The sequence below is a fragment of the Pelophylax lessonae genome (genome assembly GCF_965119305.1).
Source record: "Pelophylax lessonae genome assembly, chromosome: 3".
Taxonomy (NCBI): Eukaryota; Metazoa; Chordata; class Amphibia; order Anura; family Ranidae; genus Pelophylax; species Pelophylax lessonae.
Window position 1 is genome coordinate 109,641,587 of NC_138770.1, and position 22,618 is coordinate 109,664,204.

General features: G+C 41.0%; 1 protein-coding gene across 2 annotated transcripts in view; it reads left to right on the forward strand.

Annotated features, from left to right (window-relative positions):
* Positions 1–9,712: 9,712 nt before the first annotated feature.
* Positions 9,713–22,618, forward strand: part of RUNX2 (RUNX family transcription factor 2) — a 108,768-nt gene continuing 95,862 nt past the window's right edge. Inside the window, exons 1-2 of one of the 2 annotated variants that reach the window (XM_082250033.1) lie at positions 9,713–10,020; positions 10,087–11,225. In XM_082250033.1, coding sequence (XP_082106159.1) covers positions 10,932–11,225 — 294 coding nt within the window. In that variant the 5' untranslated portion in view covers positions 9,713–10,020; positions 10,087–10,931. Of the gene's footprint in view, positions 11,226–22,618 lie in introns of both variants that reach the window. The other variant, XM_082250034.1, reaches the window with a different exon arrangement.

Sequence of the window (22,618 nt, forward strand, 5' to 3'; positions counted from 1 at the left end):
AACAACACACATACAGTAGGTTTAAGCCAGCAGCATGGCTGTTAGAAAACACGGGGCCCCTCTACAACTTACCTGGCAGCCGCTCCCCCCCCCCCGAATATATCAAGACAATATTTTCATTAAAAATACACTAAAATCATCATTAGCGGACACAAACATAACAGGGAACCTGTGTGAATTAGCCCTTTTTTAAATGTTTTTTTTTTACATTTAAAAAAAAAATGTATAACTTTTTTTTAAATGTTAAAAATGTTTACAAATATTTTATTTTACAATTTTTTTTAAATTGTTACAGGAGAGGGAAGCTAGCAGCGCTGCGGTGGAGGGACACAGTAAAAGGGGGGCACACGGGGAAAGAGGGGGGTTGAGAAGCAAACAGAACAGGGGGGGATCAGTGTCGGAAAAGTAATTACAGGTCCTGTGTCTGTGTCTCTCCCTGCAGCAGCTGAAATTTAGCAGGAGGGGAAGAAACTGGCTTTCAGCTGCTGTAGAGAGCCACACAGGGGTTCCTTCTCTAATTGCCCCTCTGCCCGACTGCACCAATTCCCCGTGCTGTTGGGTCCCCCCCTTGTGCCCAGGCCCCCTACAGGAGGACAGGTGGTCCCCCTATCAGCGGCCCTGTAAGCCAGACACATATGAAAGAATGGAATTTGTACATGAAATACATTTTCATGCAGTAATATTCATGTCCCTTCCTGCAGGAATACAGATGATTATGAATAGATTTCCATTTAAAGCTCAACCCAAGTAGTCACTCTCCACCCTTTCATGCACTAAAGGGGTTATATGCTCAATTTGTCTAAAAGCAGAGTTATAAGCTGTAATACCTTCACTTCGGCAGGCTATGGCGCTCTCCTCCTCTCTCTGGTTTCTTTCCATGCCATGACTGTCCTCATACAGTGCACAGATATTGGTCCTGCAATGTACCTGATGACATCAGTGTGCAACCACAGATCGGAAAGCCTTAGAGAAGAGGGTGCAAGGATCTGGTTGAGCATGGAGCCTGCTGAAATGAAGAATAGTGTATTACACCTTACTCCCCAATCCATCTATATTTACCCAACATTTAACCCTTGCAATGGGGGAGGGCTTTCCTGCCTGGATTATGTTTAAGACTTAAACAGCTCTGCCATTAGATGCCACAGAAAAGGTTTTGTTTAGATGTGGGTCCCCCTTTAAACTGCCAGGCAGCTTGTCCACCATCATCGTCATCATGATCATTGCCTATCACAGCACAAAGTAAAAGTAGTAAGTTACAGAACTCACCCTCTAATACAAAAGCCAAGTTTTTCCAACAACAACTACCTAGTGTTGGGCACCTGGCCTCAAGCATTCCTGTGTTACAGCTATCCCCTTGTTATGTATTAAGTGACAGCCCATTGGTTTTTCAAATAACTAAAGTACAGCTATCCTTTAGGTATTATTTATTATGACTCCGATCTATTATGATGTATTTCCTCTAGGAAGCTGAAGCCCCTTCCCTGTACCATGGTTGGATTTAGACCTCGGGGGTCCAAGGGCATTTCAGGTTTCAACACAGAGGAACACTTGAAATACTGTAACTTTCCAGTCTCGGGGAACCCCTACTAAAAATTCCTAGATCTACAACTCATGGTGCATTAGTGTGATAGTCAGTGGGAGGAATGCTCCTTACACTGGTGGACATTGGGAAGAATTATCCCCTTACAGATGGGACGGTGGGAACTGATCTGAGAGGCAGAAAAAGCTCAGTGCTCAAGGAACCCCTAGCAACCTGTGGAGGAACCCTGGTCTAACCTTATGGTGCTGACTAGACCTACTTCTACATAAAAGATCCTTGGTAAAGTACTTTTACCCCGAACAAACTAATCTGGGAATTACAGAAATATGACCTTGCAGGTGCCCATCTCCTCCACTTTAAGGGCTAGATGCTCCTTCAGTCTAGAGGGAATAGGCTGTAATCCTTACTCCTAATACTTAGAGGAACACGGTACTCACTTTATACGTCACACTGGCAGGTGTTGGCGCTCTCCTCTTTTTCTGATCCTTTGGGCTGTGTGTGGCCCCTTGCCGTCCTTGTGAACAATGTAGGACTATGTGTGCTACATTGTACATGAAGATGTTAGTGCCCAACTGTAGGCTGAAACATCTTAGAGAAGAGGCTTCAGGGGACCAGTTGTAGAGATGAAAGGAGCAGCTGGAGTGAGGAATATGGTAAGTACCAACTGTAGGCTGGAGCATCTTAGAGAAGAGGCTTCAGGGGACCAGTTGTAGAGCTGAAAGGAACAGCTGGAGTGAGGAATACGGCAAGTACCAACTGTAGGCTGGAGCATCTTAGAGAAGAGGCTTCAGGGGACCAGTTGTAGAGATGAAAGGAGCAGCTGGAGTGAGGAATACGGTAAGTACCAACTGTAGGCTGGAGCATCTTAGAGAAGAGGCTTCAGGGGACCAGTTGTAGAGCTGAAAGGAACAGCTGGAGTGAGGAATACGGTAAGTACCAACTGTAGGCTGGAGCATCTTAGAGAAGAGGCTTCAGGGGACCAGTTGTAGAGATGAAAGGAGCAGCTGGAGTGAGGAATACGGTAAATACCAACTGTAGGCTGGAGCATCTTAGAGAAGAGGCTTCAGGGGACCAGTTGTACAGATGAAAGAAGCAGCTGGAGTGAGGAATACAGCAAGTACCAACTGTAGGCTGGAACATCTTAGAGAAGAGGCTTCAGGGGACCAGTTGTACAGATGAAAGAAGCAGCTGGAGCCAAGAATAAGGTAAACACCAACTGTAGTCTGGAGCATCTTAGAGAAGAGGCTTCAGGGTACCAGTTGTAGAGATGAAAGGAGCAGCTGGAGTGAGGAATACGGTAAGTACCAACTGTAGGCTGGAGCATCTTAGAGAAGAGGCTTCAGGGGACCAGTTGTACAGATGAAAGAAGCAGCTGGAGCCAAGAATAAGGTAAACACCAACTGTAGTCTGGAGCATCTTAGAGAAGAGGCTTCAGGGGACCAGTTGTACAGATGAAAGAAGCAGCTGGAGTGAGGAATACAGCAAGTACCAACTGTAGGCTGGAGCATCTTAGAGAAGAGGCTTCAGGGGACCAGTTGTACAGATGAAGGGAACAGCTGTACAGATGAAAGGAGCAGCTGGAGCCAGGAATAAGGTAAGTATTACAACCTATCCTTTTACCCCTAAACCTAAAGCCAAACTTCAGGAAATTCAAAAAACAACCCTTGTAGTGAACCCCCCTTCCCTGCACTGCAAAGGTTAAATGCTCATTAAGTAAGGGGACGCTCTGGCAAGCTCTGGTGCTGATGTCCGCTCTGGGTTGTGGGTAGTCTCTCACTGCCCTCACACTCAATGCAAAGCTGTTGGCTCTATATTGTACCTAATGACGTCCTTGTGTGACCCCGCGCCTTGGAGAAGAGGCTTTGGGAGATCCAATTGTACAGATGGACAGAGCCTGCTAGAATGGAGAGTAAGGTGAGTATTACATCTGATTCCTCTTCCCCTAGACCAGGGGTCTGCAACCTTTAAGACATAAAGAGCCACTTGGACCCGTTTCCGAAGTAAAAAAAAAACTGGAAGCCGCAAAATCTACAAAAACCTACCGGGGGGGTCGAAAACAGGGACGTAATTAGAAATCACAGGGCCCCATAGCAAAATTTGCTATGCCCAATGATCATACCCCAATGCAGAGACCAGCGTACATGCCCCTTTCAATGTAGTGACCAGCATACATGCCCCTTTCAATGTAGTGACCAGCATACATGCCCCTTTCAATGTAGTGACCAGCATACATGCCCCTTTCAATGTAGTGACCAGCATACATGCCCCTTTCAATGTAGTGACCAGCATACATGCCCCTTTCAATGTAGTGACCAGCATACATGCCCCTTTCAATGTAGTGACCAGCATACAGGCCCCCTTTCAATGTAGTGACCAGCATACAGGCCCCCTTTCAATGTAGTGACCAGCATAAAGGCCCCTTTCAATGTAGTGACCAGCATAAAGACCCCCTTCAATGTAGTGACCAGCATACATGCCCCTTTCAATGTAGTGACCAGCATACATGCCCCTCAATGTAATGACCAGCATACAGGCCCCCTTACAATGTAGTGACCAGCATACATGCCCCCTTTCAATGCAGAGACCAGCGTGCGTGCCCCCTTCAAAGCAGTGTGTGGGACCCCCCCCCCCCCCCGAGGCATCACTTCACTTACCTCACACTGGTGCCTGGTGTGCTGCTGCTGACGGGAGTCTTGACGGACGTCTCCTTCGAACTGCATGCACGCCGCTGCCCTCCTCTCTGACAGCGGGCGGGAAGGTGACGTCGGGACGATGGGTGACTAACGCACGCACCGCCCCCCACGCGACATCACAGCCAGGACAGCGCCACAGTGGGGAGTGTTGGAGCGCACAGTGCGCCTCCTCCCCTCGCTAGCATCCACCCCGGAGCCGCAGAAAAGGTTCAAAAGAGCCGCATGCGGCTCCGAAGCCGTGGGTTGCTGACCTATGCCCTAGACTTAACAAGCTTTTAATATTTGCAGCGTTGGGGGGGGGGGGGGGCAGCAATGGTCGTTTTTTGTAATTCTCGGAGTTGGGCTTTAACAAGCATTTACCCTTTTACTGCAAGGGTAGTTTTGGTAATTCCTGTAGTTGGACAAGCGTTTAACCATTGCAGTGCAGAGAGGCTCACTGCAGGGGTAGACTTTTGTAATTCCGGAGTTGGGCTTTAACAAGTATTTAACTCTTGCAGTGCAGAGTAGCTCCACTGCAGGAGGTAATTTTTGATAATTCCCGGAGTTGGACTTTAACAAGCATTTAACCCTTGCAGTGCACAGGGGTACACTTCAAGGGTCGTTTTTTTTTGTAATTGTCAGAGTCGTCCTTTAACAGGCATTTAACCCGCTCATTGTAGAGAGGCCCTTCTGCAGGGGCAGATTTTTGTAATTCCCGGAGTTCTGCTTTAAGAAGCATTTAATTCTTGCATTGCAGAGGGGCCCACTGTAAGAGTAGTTTTTGTTCATTCCCGGAGTTGGGCTTTAACAAACATTTAACCCTTGCAATGCAGTGGGGCACACTGCAAAGGTAGATTTTTGTAAAGTCCCAAAGTTGTCCTTTAACAAGCATTTAACTCTTTCAGTGCAGAGTAGCTCCACTGCAAGAGTATCTTTTGTTAATACCCAGATGGGGTATTTAATAAACTTTTAACCCTTGCAGAGCACAGGAGCTCACTTCAGGGGTAGTTTTTTGTAATTGCCAGAGTTAGGCTTTAACCAATGTTTAACCCTTTCAGCGCAGACAGACCTACTTCAAGTGTCTTTTTTGGTAAAATCCCAGAGTTGAGCTTTAACAAGCCTTTAACCCTTTTAGTGCAGTGGGTACCCACTGCAAGGGTAGATCTTTGTAATTCCCAAAAGTTGGCCTTTAACAAGCACTTAACCATTGCAATGCAGAGGTGCACACTGCAGGGCTAGATTTTTGTAATTTCTGGAGTTGGGCTTTACCAAGTATTTAACTCTTGCAGTGCACAGGGGCTCACTTCCAGGGTAGTTTTCTTGTATTTGCCAGAGTTGGGCTTTAACAAGTGTTTAACCCTTTCAGTGCAGATGGGACAACTATAAGGGTAGTTTTTTTGTAAAATCCCGGAGTTGTCCTTTAACAAGCATTTAACTTTTTCAGTGCAGAGAATCCCCACTGCAAGGGCAGATTTTTGTAATTCCCAGAGTTTGGCTTTAACAAGTATTTAACTCTTGCAGTGCAGAGTAGCTCCACTGCAAGAGTATCTTTTGTTAATACCCAGAGTTGGGATTTAACAAGCATTTAACCCTTGGAGAGCACAGGAGCTCACTTCAGGGGTAGTTTTTTGTAATTACCAGAGTTAGGCTGGCCATACACTATACAATTTTCTTATTCAATTTCCTTTAGATTTACCTTCAACTATGTAGTGCAAGGGCTTGTCTGATTGCATACAAATTGAAAGTGTTTAGGTTTGACCTTATATTATATGGTTTTGGTAAATCTAAAGGAAAGTTGAACAAGAAAATTGTATAGTGTATGGCCAGCCTTACGCTTTAACCAATGTTTAACCCTTTCAGCGCAGACAGACCCACTTCAAGTGTCTTTTTTGGTAAAATCCCAGAGTTGAGCTTTAACAAGCCTTTAACCCTTTTAGTGCAGAGGGTCCCCACTGCAAGGGTAGATCTTTGTAATTCCCAAAGTTGGGCTTTAACAAGCACTTAACCATTGCAATGCAGAGGGGCCCACTGTAAGGCTAGATTGTTGTAATTTCTTGAGTTGGGCTTTACCAAGCATTTAACCCTTGCAGTGCACAGGGACTCACTTCCAGGGTAGTTTTTTGTATTTGCCAGACTTGGGCTTTAACAAGCGTTTAACCCTTTCAGTGCAGAGGGGCCAACTATAAGGGTAGTTTTTTGTAAAATCCCGGAGTTGTCCTTTAACAAGCGTTTAACCTTTTCAGTGCAGAGAAGCCCTACTGCAGGGGTAGATTTTTGTTATTCCCGGAGTTCGGCTTTAGCAAGCATTTAACCCTTGCAATGCAAAGGGGCACACTGCAAAGGTACTTTTTTTTAATTTATAGAGTTGAGCTTTAACAAGCATTTAACCCTTTCAATTCAAAAGGGCTCCACTGAAAAGGGTTGATTATTGTATTTCCCATAGTTGGGTTTTAACAAGCATTTAACCCTTTCAATTCAGAAGAGGCCCACTGTAAAGGGTAGATTTTTGCAATTCCCAGAGTTCTGCTTTAACAAGCATTTAATTCTTGTAGTGCAGAGAAGACACACAGCAAGAGTAGAGTTTTGTATTTTCTGGAGTTGGGCTTTAAGAAGCATTTAACCCTTTCAATGCAGAAGAGCTTCCCTGCAAGGGTAGATTTTTGTAATTTCTGGAGTTGGGCTTAAACAAGCATTTAACCCTTTCAGTGCAGTAAAGTCTACTGCAAGGTAAGGTTTTTGCAATTTCCGGAGTTCTCCTTTAACAAGCATTTAACCCTTCGAATTCAGAGGGGCCCACTGCAAGGGTAGACTTTTGTAATTCCCAGAGTTGGGCTTTAACAAGTATTTAACTCTTGCAGTGCACTGTAGCTCCACTACAAGGGTAGTTTTTGTTTATTGCCAGGGTTGGGCTTTAATAAGTATTTAACTCTTGCAGTGCACAGGGGCTCACTTCAAGGGTATTTTTTTTGTAATTGCCAGAGTTGGGCTTTAACAAGTGTTTAACCCTTTCAGTGCAGGGGGACCCCACTGCAAAGGTAGACTTTTGTAATTCCCGGGGATGGGCTTTACCAAGTATTTAACCCTTGCATTGTAGAGAGGTCATACTGCAGGGGTAGATTTTTGTGAAATTCCCAGAGTTGAGCTGCCAAAGTTCACTAAAAACTGATATAGAGTAAAAAAGTTTACAGATGACTTCAGGAAAAATATTACTTTCCCAAGATAAATCATATAAAACTAATTTTCAAATGATATCTTTGTGTGAAGGGAGCTTTGGGCAATTGCCCCTTTTGCCCTCTCATAAATCCTGCACTGCCTGGAACTCCCCCCCCCCCCACCCCCTGGGGATGAGAACTTGTGATCTCTTACAAGTGAGCGGAGTCAGCAGTGTGACTTGCAGTGTGATCACACATCCGCACACATCTGTGAGTAATCCCATCAGGCGAGCACAGACAGTGAGCGAGGCCGGTTAGGGTTAACTCCTGAGAACACTGGCAGGCAAGGCTCTTTAACCCAACAGCAGCATTTCTCTCCCTCCAGAGCCAGGCAGAAAGGTGGAACAGGACATGGCACTGTAAAGCTCCCCAAATCAGCCAGCAAGGCTTTTCATAGGCCCTTATCTGCAGTGGGAGGCGTCCTGCACTATTACTATTGGGTACAGAAAATGCTCTTAATAAGATCTGCCCTTTTCTAACATAAGACACAAACAAGCTGGCTGTGCAGGCGGGGGGCTGCTGCTACTGCATCCAGAAAAGCTCTAAACTTCTTTTTTGCTCCTTAGCTCTCTCCTGTGATGGTGAATGTCAGCAAGCTGCTGCTGCTGCTGTCCTCTGTGGATGGGGTGTAGTGCAGCAGCTGGCTGGGGACATGCTAATGACTTTGATCCTGTGTCAGGATACCACGTGTTGCTGTGTCTCCTATGCTGCCTAAGGAGGACTCTCTACTATATAAACCACAAACCCCTAATCATTGCAAATCCAGCCTACTGCAGAAAAAAAAGACTCAATTCAGGACAAAACGGCGGCTTCTCATCCACCGACCGCAGCCTTTTTTTTTTCTAGCTCCCTTGATGGAGAAAAAGTTGACAGATTAAAAAAAAAAAAGAAGAAAAGTTTTGACTCCCTTCTATTTTTGCACAGAATTTTTTTTTTTTTTAGTGGGGGGCTCTGAAGGCTCCAAGCTGCTGATTTCTGTGGCTTTTTTTTTTTTTTTTTACTAAACATTGTCATTGTTGGACTGAGTGAGAGGAAGCGACTATCCCGGGGCTGGATGAATGGGAAGCCAGCGGTGATCGCGGAGGAGAAGACGGGACGCTCTCCGATAACTTCTGCCTGTTGATGAATGAACTTGTGCTGGACTTTCTTAGGGACTGCGGTAGTGCCATTAGAAGAGGGGATCCTAGACAGCTGGGTATGTCATTGTATTAGCTATTCAAGGAGAAGAAGATCTATCATTTATAGGGAGCCTGAGGACTTTCATTATTTCTGGTGAACTTTATCTTCTCCCATAGAAGGCTGCAAACAGTTAGAGTTATATTATAACTTCATAGAACCTTGCAGACAGTTAGAACTCATTTTATCTTTCCATAGAACCCTGCAGACAGTTAGAACTCATTTTATCTTTCTATAGAACCCTGCAGACAGTTAGAACTCATTTTATCTTTCCATAGAACCCTGCAGACAGTTGGAACTCATTTTATCTTTCCATAGAACTCTGCAGACAGTTGGAACTCATTTTATCTTTCCATAGAACCTTACAGTCAGAATTAATTTTTATCTTTCCATAGAACCTTACAGACAGGTAGAACTCACATTATTATATCCTACCTGAGAACCCTGCAGACAGTTAGAACTCATTTCATTTTTCCATAGAACCTTACAGGCAGGTAGAACTCACATTATTAGAAGGCTACAGACAGTTAGAATCACATTATTATACCTTCATACAGAGCCCTGCAGACAGGTGGAACTCACATTATTATTACTTTCAATAAAACTTTTTAGACAGTTAGACCTCATTTATCTTCCCATAGAAGGGTGCAGAAAGTTAGGGAGAACTTACAGTATTATAACTTCCCACAGATCCTTGTAGATAGTTGGATAGAGTTTACTATACATTTCTATCGAATGTTGGGTTGAGTTCGAACTAACTCTATTATAACGTCCTATAGAAAGAATGCAGACAGTTGGATAGAACTTACAATATTATAATATAACATCCTATAAGAGGGCTGTAGACAGTTGGGTATAGTACTTCTTGTAGAACACTGGGGACAATTACAACTCACAATATTATAACTTTCTATAGAAAGGTATAGACAGTTGGGTCTAGTACTGCACTTTGTGTGGTACATAGGGGACATTCAGAGTTCACAATATTATAAGTCCCATAGAACCCTGTAGGCATTTGGGTCCTGTAGTCCTTGTAGAACAATTAGAACTTACATTATCATACGGTCCCATAGAAGACTGAAGACATTTGGGTCTAGTATACCTTGTGGACAATTAGAGCTCACAATAATATAATAACCACCCATAGAAGGCTGTTAACAGTCGGGTCTTGCTCTTCTTGTAGAATATTGGGGACAATTGGAACTCTCAATATTATAACTTCCCATAGAAGGCTGTAGACAGTTGGGTCTAATACTTCTTGTAGGGCATTGGGGACAATTAGAACTCACAAGTGTTATAATACCCACCCATAGAAGGCTGTAGACAGTTGGATCCTGTAGGTCTTGTAGAACATTGAGAACGATCAGCACTTACAATACTATAATAATCTCCCATAGAAGGTTGTAGACAGTTGGGTCCAGTAGAGCACTGGGGACAATCAGAACTTACAATACTATAATCATCTCCCATAGAAGGTTGTAGACAGTTGGGTCCAGTAGAGCACAGGGGATAATCAGAACTTACAATACTATAATCATCTCCCATAGAAGGTTGTAGACAGTTGGGTCCTGTAGAACACTGGGGATAATCAGAACTTACAATACTATAACAATCCCCCTTAGAAGTCTGTAGACTGTTGGGTTTAGTCCTTCTTGTAGAACATTGGGGACAATCACCTCCCATTGAAGGCAGTCGTCCCAGTAGTTGAAGGTTGTGTAAGGTAGTGTAGATGCTCCATACACAGTGATTGCAGTAAGTTTAGTTCCTCTTCGGTTGTAGGAAGGGATCTGAGTGTTGTGACTTCTAGAGAGGAGAGGAGAGGATTTGAGTGATCAGGGAAAGCTGTGTATGGGGACACCCCCCTGAACAGTCCATTTCTGTAGTGCAGTCAGGGATCTCCGGAGGAGGAGGAAGCGGTGGTGTCGGTGGGCAGTAGTCCGGAAAGCTCGGTGGGAAGAGGGTTCAGTAGTGGAGGGGATGCCAGTGGATGAGGACATCAGTAAGCAGGGAACACTGACTGGCAGCCTGTGAAGATCACTGGAATTCCGCTGATCCCCGGCAGCAGCTTTCCTCCCACAGAAGCCCCCCCGCACAGACTGTACATAACCGGAGAAGACCGACCTTTGTAAACTGGAAGCCCCGTTCACCCGAGGAGCGCCCCGCAGAACCTGCGCCCCGCGCTCCAGCCTGCACCCCATCCACCGACTCTCGCAGCAGCAGCAGTCCCGGGCGCCTTATGTACTAAGCGCCCGTCAGTGCGATCCCGACCCCCCCAGTTCTTCTACTGCTTTGTACCCGCCTAAGTCCTGCCAATAACCGCTGGCTGTTGTGATGCATATTCCCCTAGATCCCAGCACCAGCCGGAGGTTCAGCCCGCCCTCCAGCAGCCTGCAACCCGGCAAGATGAGCGACGTCAGCCCGGTGCCCGGCCCGCAGCAGCCCCAGTCCCAGCAGCAGGAAGCGGCTCTGCCGGTGCCAAGGTTACGGGCACACGACAACCGGACCATGGTGGAGATCATCGCCGACCACCCCGCCGAGCTGGTCAGGACCGACAGCCCCAACTTCCTCTGCTCAGTGCTGCCCTCACACTGGCGCTGCAACAAGACCCTGCCGGTGGCATTCAAGGTGGGTACCGGGGAATGGGGAGGTGTCTGATCTTCCAGGGGGGATACTGATGGGTAGGATCTTCCGAGGGGAGAGGGGTAACAAGTTGTCTGATCTTCCAGCACTTATGTCTCTCATCCTTGAGGGGGGGCAGAGGGGTACTTGTGTGTCTGATCTTCCAGGGGTAGAGGGGTACTGACTTGTCTGATCTTCCAGGAAGGGGGCAGAGGGGTAACTATGTGTCTCATCTTTCCGGGGGTACAGGGCTGCTGATGTGTCTGATTTTCCAGGAAGGGGGCAGAGGAGCACTTATGTGTCTCATCCTTCAGGGGCAGAGGGGTACTTGTGTGTTTGATCTTTCAGGGGGTAGAGGGGTACTGATGTGTCTGGTCTTCCAGGAGGGGGCAGAGGAGCACTTATGTTTCTCATCCTTTCAGGGGGCAGAGGGGTACTTATCTGTCTGATCTTCCAGGGGGTAGAGGGGTACTGATGTGTCTCATCTTCCAGGAAGGGGGGCAGAGGAGCACTTATGTGTCTGATCCTCCAGGGGGTAGAGGGATACTGTTGTGTCTCATCTTCCAGGGGGGGGTAGTGGGGTACTTATATGTCTGAGCTTGGGGGGCAATATACATCTGATCTTGCAGGAGGGGGCAGAGGAGCACTTACTGTCTGATGCTCCAGGGGGGTAGAGGGGTACTTCGGTGTCTGATCCTCCAGAGGCTAGAGGGGTACTGATGTGTCTGATCTTCCAGAGGCTAGAGGGGTACTGATGTGTCTGATCTTCCAGGAGGGGGCAGAGAAGCACTTATTTGTCTGATCCTCGAGGGGGAGGTAGAGGGGTACTCAGCACTTATTTGTCTGATCCTCATTCCAGGAGGTAGAGGGGTACTCAGGCTGATCTTCCAGGGGGCGTAGAGATGTGCGTATGTGTCTGATATTCCGGGAGAGAGGTAGTTATGTGTCTAAACTTCCAGGGGGCAGAGGGATGCTTATGTGTCTGATCTTCCAGGGGGGTAGTGGAGTACTTAAGTGTCTGAGTTTGGGGAGGGAGGGGTGGGGGGGATACATCTGATTTTCCAGGAAGGGGGCAGAGGGGCACTTATGTATCTGATCTTCCATGGGGGTAGAGGAGTACTTATGTGTCTAATCTTCTATGGGGGGTAGAGGGGTACCTATGTGTCTAATCTTCTAGGGAGGTAGATGGGTACTTATGTGTCTGATCTTCCAGAGGGGTAGAGGGGTACCTATGTGTCTGATCTGCTAGGGGGGTAGAGGGGTACTTATGTGTTTGATCTTCCAGGGGGATAGATGGGTACTTATGTGTTTGATCTTACAGAGGGGTAGAGGGGTACTTATGTGTCTAATCTTCTAGGGGGTAGAGGGGTACTTATGTGTTTGATCTTACAGAAGGGTACTTATGTGTCTAATCTTCTAGTGGGGTAGAGGGGTACTTATGTGTCTAATCTTCTAGGGGGTAGAGGGGTACTTATGTGTCTAATCTTCTAGGGGGTAGAGGGGTACTTATGTGTTTGATCTTCCAGGGGGGTAGAGGGGTACTTATGTGTCTGATCTTGGGGGGTCTGCAGGTATGATGTTCCTGCAAATGATCAACCGTATTCTTTATTTAAAAGGCTACAATCGTATAATTAAGATCTGTCCCTGGAAACCATTTGTCCCTGGAAATGGTATAATTCAGCTCAGGTAGAATATACAGTTATTAACATTTTCCTGATTTCCAGCACCCCAGGGTAGCCACATCAGACTTGTCCCTCAGCTGTACCTTTATAAACTGCACACTTGTTCCTGATTTATAACACCCCAGGGTGGCCACATCAGCCTTTTTCTGGCATAGTGTCCCTGGAATGTCATAATTCTGCTCAGCTTCACCTTTATATAATTGTCCCTGATTTCTGGGATTCCAGGATGGCCACACCAGGATTCTCCTAGCATAATGTCCCTGAACATGTCATATTTATGCTCACCTGTACCTATATACAATTATCCTTTGTTTCCAACACCCTGGGGTGGACACATCTGGCTTGACCTGGCATTTTGTCCCTGGAAATGTTACAATGATGCTCAGCTTTACCTTTTTATAGTTTTCTCTGATTTCTGGAACTCCAGGATAGCAACATCAGCCTTGGCCTGTTAGTTTTGTCCCTGGAAATGTCCTAATCCTGCTTAGGCGTATGGTTATAAAAATAGTACCTAATCCCTAGCATCCCAGCATGACCACATCACTCCTGTAACTTTGTCCCTAGAAACATCTCAGTTATACTCAGCTGTACCTTTATAAATCTGTCCCTGATTTCCAACACCCCAGCATGCCTGCACTAGGCTCCTTCTGGAATTTTGTCCCTGGAAATTATTAAAAGAGTTTTTTTTCAACAAGCAATAAGCGGACAAAAGAGACGTAGGACCATAAAAAAGTGACTTAGGTAATGACAGTGGCACTGATGGAGCATCCTGATATGGGCGAATGAATAATTGGAAATGTCCCCTTTAATTCTAATACATGTGATGGTGTGATCCCCTTCTCATGAACTTAGGATTTGGTCTTTTTCACTTAATATCAATAACAGCAGAGTAGAAATAAAGAAATATACCTGAAGACTTGGACTCTTGGTCTATCAGGTAGAGTTCTACGTAATTGTAGAGATAGCGCATGCAAGGCTAGTAAGTGTCCCTAGAAATGCTACCGACCTTTTTCTAAGTTAGATACCCCTGGCTCTTCTCTAAAGTGCCTCCATAGCTGTGTACATGTCAGGTCAGCACCCTCTAAATGTACAAATATTATTAAGAGGGCCCTTGTAAGGTATATATCACAAAACAACCCGCCTGGATTGTGTTTTGTGTAATATTTATATTTATTCATATTTATTATTTATATAATATTTATTTTTGCATAATATTTATATTTATTTTTAAAATCTAATTTTTATAATGTATTTACTATTTATGTAATGATTAACTTTTGTGTAATATTTATATTTTTAATCTAATATTTATAATGTATTTATTATTTATATAACAATTAGCTTTTGTATAATATTTATCTTTTGCAAACACTTTAAAGTTTATAAAAAGTAAAAGGATCCCCTCAACTTGTCCAAAGTAACTCTAGATGACATAGCAAGAGATGAGGAGCAGCTTTTATCTCAGTGCAGTTGGCACCATTCCGCCAAGAGTTGCCTATTGAACAGTCCCATTAGCTTTGGAAAATATTACATGAATATTACATTTTAGTATCTATACCAAAAAAAATAAATCAAAATACTAATTTGCCTATTGCCATTACTCACTGATAATGCTTTTTTTTATTTTTAAATTTAACATGATATCTCTAATTTAAGTGCCAGCAAATTAATTAAATTCAAGTATAATTAGATTTTTTTTTTTTATTGGGTAAAAAAATGTCAGAGGCCCTGGGAGTTATTGGGCAATATGACATTAGCTTTTTCAGGATTCCCATTATTAAAAAAACAAATAAAAAAATACATAAACAGACATATAGGTGGATATATCAATATATCAATCAATATACAGTATATATAAATTAGCATATAAAATAAGCTCTGGGAAAAATGAGTATAACTGCTCTTGCAAAGTGCATAATCTATTTGACTTTAGTAAATAAACCCCAATGGGTTCATTTATATGCCAAAAGGGTAATCTGCATAAATCTTAAATGTACTTAGATTTGAATGGTAGTAGCAGCAGTCTACAAAACCCCAATCCACCCCTCCCGAGAGGCTTGTAGACTACTGATACTACCATTCAAAATTGTATACCTTTTTGTAAGATCTGGAATGTTTTAGTATCAGATTTGTAAAAATGTTTAGCTGTCATTTTAAATTTAATATAAGTAGCAGATGTTCCCCCTTAACCTGTCACAGACCCCTCCATTGCTCTAAATGTATCAATGGTTAAGAAGATTAAGAAATGTGCCCACTTATATGCTAGGAAGGGCAATCTGCACAAATCTTTATTTAGTGCCCCATTTAGTTTCACCCTCAGAGGTTTGTAGACTACTGCTACTACCCTGCAAAATGATGCACAACTTTGGAAGATTTGGAATGAATTTAACACCCAAAGATGGCCTCGTCAGCCTTTTCCTGGTATAACGTCCCCAAAAATGTCATAATTCTGCCCTGCAAAATGATGCACAATTTTGTAAGATTTGGATTTTTTTTTTTAAATCACATTCACTTATAAAAAAAAACAAATGTACCAGTGGTTAAGAAAATTTGCTTAAAAGAATCTTGACTAGGATGACCCCCCCCCCCCCAAAAAAAAAAAGCCATTTCACTGGCTGTGTAGACATCCAGAATATAATGTGTACACCACTCACAACCACAAATGGCTGCCTACAAAGTCAATTTTCCTCTAAAGGCCACAGTCACCGTATCCCCAGTTATGTGATCTTGGGGAGAATATGCTTCCATTTTTATGCTTTAAAAGCGGCTCTTCTGTCTGTTTTTTGCAAAAAGCCAAATTCAATTGAATAGATGATAGGATTTTACCGACATGTCTAAATAATAGGAATTTTATGGTATTGTTGGTTAGTTGAAAAGCAGTGACAAAAAGCCATAAAAAACGTTCAGGTACAGACTTTTAAAAGCTGGGACTGCCCCTGTCGGCCATTGCGGTAACCCAAAAAAAAAAAAAAAAAACGGAGTTCTTACATAGCAAGTAAATCTTTTTTAAAGCAAGGCACTCCCCAAATTTACTCACCCCAAAACCTCATAATTCATATTGTACTGAAGCAAATGTCACATGTAGGCATTTTTTATTTTTTAGCATGTGTACTAATATTGCCCGGTACACAGCAGTGGAAAATCAACATTTTGGTGCTTTTTATGAACATTTCCAGTATTTGGCAGGGAGCAGATTTGTATATTGTATATATTGTATACTGTATATATATATATATATATATATATATATATATATATATATATATATGTTATTGCATTGTAATGACAGGCCAGGTGATATGACATTACTTTGGATGAAGTTACTAGCCAAAGCTAGTTCATTGCTACATGCACCCATGTTGTGTTCTAGACAAAGACTCTTTAACAGTGGTAAACCTGTTCTCTGGATGCATAGATGCCATTGCACTGAGACTGGCTGTCCTTAAAATTCTGGGCCAAGCCCACGGGTACAAGCTTCTGTACATGTCCCTTGTACTCAAGTACCAGCCAACTGCCTGTACAGTGCAGTGCCTATAAAGCTGCAGGGTAGGCTCAAGTAACATAATCGGTTCATGAGCTATGGATGGTATAAAACAACCTTTATTAAAGTGTATGAAGAGAAAATATACTTTACTATACACTTTTATAAACATGTAACAGCTGGCAGAGTGGTGCCCAGCTCTCCTCTAATATATGATTTTGTTTAACGTAGGGGGTCTATTTATCCATGTTTTTACACTTTTGTTCACAAGAGAATTCAATTAGCAAAAACTTCTGATTCTTGAGTGAATATATTTATAAATTACCCCCTTAGTCTATCCATTGACAGGAGATAGCAGGCTTAAGAAATGTAAAAAAAAAAGTTATAAAAAAAATTTCTAGCCATAGCCTGACCATGAAGAAAAAAGATCATTGGAAGTAGTTATTTTTTTAAATTTATTTTTATTTATTCTGTGACCAATTATTCAGCATGTCTGTTTTTTCATCCTTAAACAACCAATGGGAAATAGAATATAAGCATTGCTTCTCTATTATCTATAGATAGAAAAAAAAAAAAAATCACAGTTATGAAACACTGAACAACAGCGCAATCGCCCATAAGTACCATGAATGTTGTGTCATGTCAATAAGTAGCCTTAGATGTAGCCGCTCAGCATCAGTGTCCCTGGAAATGCAATTTCACTAGGAGGCCAGACATGTGTATTAAGTTATTTTATTTTATTTTTTTTAATTTTATTATTATTTTATCTTACTTTTATTTTCTATTTTTTTATTTTATTATTATTTTGTGTTATATATATATATATATATATATATATATAAATATATATATATATATATAAATATATATATATATATATATATGTATATATATATATATATATATATATATATATATATATATATATATATAATTGTATTGTGGGTATTGATTTTTTTTTTTATATTATGCATTTATTTCCACTAAATTATCTGTGTTTTTTCGGGAACTGCCTTTACATTTTTTTTTAAACTTCTCAGAAATATTTATTATATTCTGTTAAGAAAGTCACACCATTATCAGTTGATATATGCAAGTACAGTTCTTCCGATGCTTCTGATATATTCTAAAAAATAAAGTATTTGCTTTGGCAGTGACTTGGCATTTGAATAGTTAATCGTGGTTGACTATGTCTTCCTGCTGCAAGCTTGGAGCCAAGTATTTTAATTTACAGTCAATATCCCCAGAGGGGGTTCTGCATCAACTCAGCAATGAAGCAGAGTTTTTTTTTTCCCTCCCGGGGCATATGTATAAAACAATCTATTTCTGCAACTAAATAAAGTACATTTTATATGGTTAAAAAGGTTTCAGGCTCCTGCCCCAGCCGTGGTCCATGTTCACACCAAGAATTCCTTCACTTGCTGTGTTATTAAAAAAACTGGTCCGTTACACTGCTATAATTTCTTTACCATTTTGCACTTCTCTATTTCTTCGCCAGTTTTTACTTGGCTATAGTTTGCACAGAATAGCTGGTACTATGTGGGGTTAGTTGTGCTTATTTTTGCCAGGAAGTTGAAGAATAAAATAGCACCCGATTGATAATGTCAAATGGGTGTCAACTTTGTTTTCCGTCCAGGAAATGTAAATACCCATGTAAGCCTGTAGCTTAAATCCAGAAAATTAGAATATATTTTCAAGGTATAATATAGTGCTTGAGAAGCATAGAAAAAGAAGAGGCAAATCTTTTTACATAGTCAATTTCTGCATTTGCAATTCAGTACTTGGTTAATCCTAACATTTTTAAAAAATCATCCCAGCATTGATAAAATAGTACCCATTAAAATATTGTGGGCATTGTAAAAACGGGACAGTACACCAACCTCAGAGTTAGCAAAGACAATATATTTGGCGCAGTTATTTTGTCTAATCTGCTGTTTAATGGGTGTTTTTCAATAAAAATATAATTTTTAGATTTTCACACTCTGGAAATGTAATGTTGCAATAATAAGAACTATAGATTATAAAATATATAGAATATATGGACATTTAAAAAAAATAACGAGTTTTATTAATTGTGCTAGCAATTATTTGATTTTACATAATAAATAAAATAATAATATTTTTCCAATTTTTAAAATATATATTTGAAACAAATGCGGTGTTAAAATACCTATCATATAGCTTGTCAGCTACTTTTGGAAGGTTGCTGTATATATTTAGCCTATCAACGGCCTGAAGAGCTGCAAAGTCACTCTAGAGTAAGATCTGCTGTTTTTTTTTTTTTTAACAGTCTTACAAGCACATGTCTTACAATAAATAGTCAATTGAGGAGGTGCTTGTGGGCAGTGGCTGAATGAGGATATTTTATTAAGGCCTGGCTACTGTAGCACTGCCATTCTATGCCTATAAAATAAGGATCCTTTCTACGCAGCCGCAGTGTCTTTTAAGACATAGGGGCTGTATCACAAGCTTTGAACCTACTCAAGTGTGTAAATGTTTATTGTATAAAGAGCTAGAATGCATCAAATGTGTCCCTTTTTTTAATTAATTAATTTCATTTAATTATCATAATTATTTAATATTAATATTAACAATACAGGAATATTTATAGTTTTTTTGCACTTTTAAATTTTATCATCTGATGTAGTTATTTCTTTCCTTTATAGATTTGGATATAAGTTTGGCCTTTTTTCCATTGATTTATGTAGCTAGTGTGTTTACATTTTATATCTTCTGAATGGGGAAGAAGCATTTTTCTGAGCACCCTTTAAAAGAGTAGACATATTTTATAAGCACTTACATCAATAAAAGTTATTTTATAGCCCAACAGAAGAATATTGATACATATTATATGTGTAACAGAAACTCTTTTATAGAGACGGACATGATATAGTAGACCAAGACTTAGGCAGTGAGAAGGGGGGGGGGGAGGGGGTAGAAAATAAGTAGAAACTATAATGTTTTTGAAAAGTACCTGCTTCAGTTCGATTTGCATGTGGGGTATTATCTGTTGAATGCTGAAACTTCTCTTCAGGAGGGAATACTATAGGAGGTCTCACCCGTGCATCATATTAAACATGCTCTTTATATGTAACAGAGTTTGAGAAACTCTTTAAATTAATTAAAATCCGTCAATTAAAATAATGTGAGGCTTACCTGCTAAAGACTTATGTATACTTCAAATGTCCAAGCAGGTTCAGGAAGAAGGGAATAAAAAAATGCCCTCTTATCTGGGCTGTGGTAAAAATGACATCTTAAGTAATCAGCTTCTGTCTTTTTAATTATTTACATTATTTTAAGGATGTCATGGCTTATTTCTTAGTAATCTAATTAGTTAATTTTATATTTTAAATTGACGGCATCATTAACTAATTAGTTAATTTTATATTTTAAATTGACGGCATCATAAGTGAAATTCTGATGCTGAAATTTTGTTTGAGACCTTTGGATTTAAATTATGTTTATTACATTCTCAAGCTGACAGTCTGTTATTGAAATGGAGCGTTGTATACTTTATATACCTAAATACAGTAATCATACTTGATATGCGAAACAAAAAGACTTGTTAGATGAGAAAGATTTATTAGTAACACCTTTGAAAGCATTGCTTCCTCTTACCCATATATTGCAAATTGCAAACACTGTTTGAAAAACAAGTTGTTTATTCATTATAATTTTATAAAATTATTTAAGTAAAGGCTGTTTTTATTAAAAAAAAAAAAAAAAAATAGTAGTAATATATTTGATTTGACTCATAAGTAAAAAAAAAAAAATCAAACGTTCCAGAAATTTGTGTATAAAAGTTAAATTGGTAAAATAGCGATAGTAAATTATCCTTAATAACTGGTACTGTAAACGCATTTGACTTGCTTGCTCTAAGTGCAGATCTCAAACACCTGCCACATTAAACATTGCAAAAATAAAAAGGACAAATATTCTTACCTTATTCCATCATGTTTTAAAAAAATATAGATATATGTTAATAAAAAAGGAGCTTATTTTAGCTTTGCGTATAGACTTATAAAAAAAAAAAAAAAAAAAAAAAAAAAAACTATCATCAACGTAACCTTTCACTGTATTAGTTCAATGACTATTATTCCCTATGAAGTAAAATGTAAAGTAGCTGTTAAATGGGTTGTCTTTTGAATGTAACACAGTAACAGATTCTGACCATATTTTATGTGAACATAAATCTTGAACTCTTTTTGCACCTGTTAATAGTTTTTTCGCCTACTTTTTAAGAAAAAAAACAGCCCAGATGGTAGAGATATAGTGTTAACCCTGAACTCGGCTTTAAGGTCACTACCGGCCTTATTCAGCATTATTCTATGATATGTTCTCTTAATAAATGAAAACATTTTTATGTTTCTCGGGGTGGAGGCTGAAGTATAAAAGTGAAGATAGTATGGGGTAGGAGAGGTTATTGCTCTGCTGATGTCTATTTAGGTTTCAGAGCACTTTGCATACAATGTATGAGGCTTCCTACCGTATGAGTCTGAATTTTCATCAAAGATTTCAGGCTGTGGTTGCCTGTGGAAATGACTATTGAAATTTTAATGGCAAACCTTAAAGCTGACCATACACGTGGCAATTTCGTAGACCAACCAAACATTCACTTCCAATTTTTTTGAAGACATAAAATGGTGGTTTTGATTGACCACAAGCAGTTGTTATTGAAATTTGCTTCACTTGCCTTCAACAAAATTTTAGTTTATTCCATTTTAATTTGATCTTATAGTAAATTTGCTTTGAAGCTGTTAGTTCATTACCCAGTTTCGACTTCATGATCTACTTAAATCTGGTGGTTGCTTAAGCCCGTGGGTGGTTTCATTTTGGTATTTCTTTTGATCATATTTGCAATTCCTAGTGGTTTGAAACCACTGTGGTTGAAATTGACTGAAAATTGTGTATGGCCAGATTATTTTTGCTTTACGTGAGAGTAGCCATAGGCCATAGAGTGGCCGTAGGTGGCCTGATAAATGCACGTAATGCCACACATTCTTGTATGACTTTAAGCAATCTGACTGTGTTAAAATAGCTAGTATTAGATTTAGTATGTGTGTTTTATCATACTGAAAGCTGGAGATGATTGGTGATTGTTCTCCTTTGTCCATAGAGAAGAGACTTTTGGACATCTCTATGTTGGCTATATATAGTAGAAGGGTCCTACTCAGTCCCAGTATAGACAATCAGATCTTTCTATCATAATGCAAAATCTGACCATTGGCGGGGCATCCTTATTTAGAGGCAAACGTTTTGCCAATTCTTGATGGAAAATCTGTAAATTCCCCCTTTCCCCTTTCCATACTAAAGAGAAGTGTCCATGCCTTGGAACTTCTCCTGTACATAATTCAAAAATAATGTCCACGAGGATCTTTGACTAATTAGTGTGATGGCACTCGATATCTACGTTGGGATATGTTTAGACTGGCATCTAAAGCCACTGCTCCACTGAAAAGTTATTCAACTAGGGTTAGTTTTTCTGAGATGATTGACTGGTGGTGGGGAGGTGATGTGACCTGTTTTACCCCAATTTTGCCAAGCAAATGCGCTCCAACCAAGTGCATTTGCTTGAATGTGTAGTGCTAGGCAGGCTTGTAGCCCTCTGATTGTGACTTGCCATGGGCTTGAAGCATTGAGACTGCAGCATGTGAACATCTAGTTTGCTATCATTGCAGCTGAAGGAGAGGGCGGTTGGGGGATGCTAAAAAGGAGGCTCAACCACATGTTTTTAACCCCCCCCCCCCCAATCGCTAGTTTAAACGAGGCCTGTGGAGCATAAGGGCCTATTTATAAATATCAGAATCTCAGGAACAATAACTACAAACATAGGATAAAGTTCTACATGCATTCTATTACTCCTGAGGGACAGGATCAACAAATAAAATGGGTTGTGAACCCTCGAAACGTGTTGTATATTTTCTGTGACCTCCAATAAATTTCTGCTGGACTTGGTACAAACCCGCAGCACTCTCATCCTTTTATAAACTATTTTGACTACTCTAGGAACCCTATGGATTCCCTAGCTGGCAGCGATCCCCCGATAAGAATTGTATACCAAGACTATTTTTCCCCATCAGTGGATTCAGCACTCCACCAACACATCATTTAGGGCAAAGTGACAGGGTCTCTTTAAAGGCTTCTGACCCACATACTAACATTTGTAGAGATCTCCAGCTGCTTCTCCCTCCTTTGCTGCCACTGCTAAATTCCCATGTGTAAGCTCCATTTTGGAT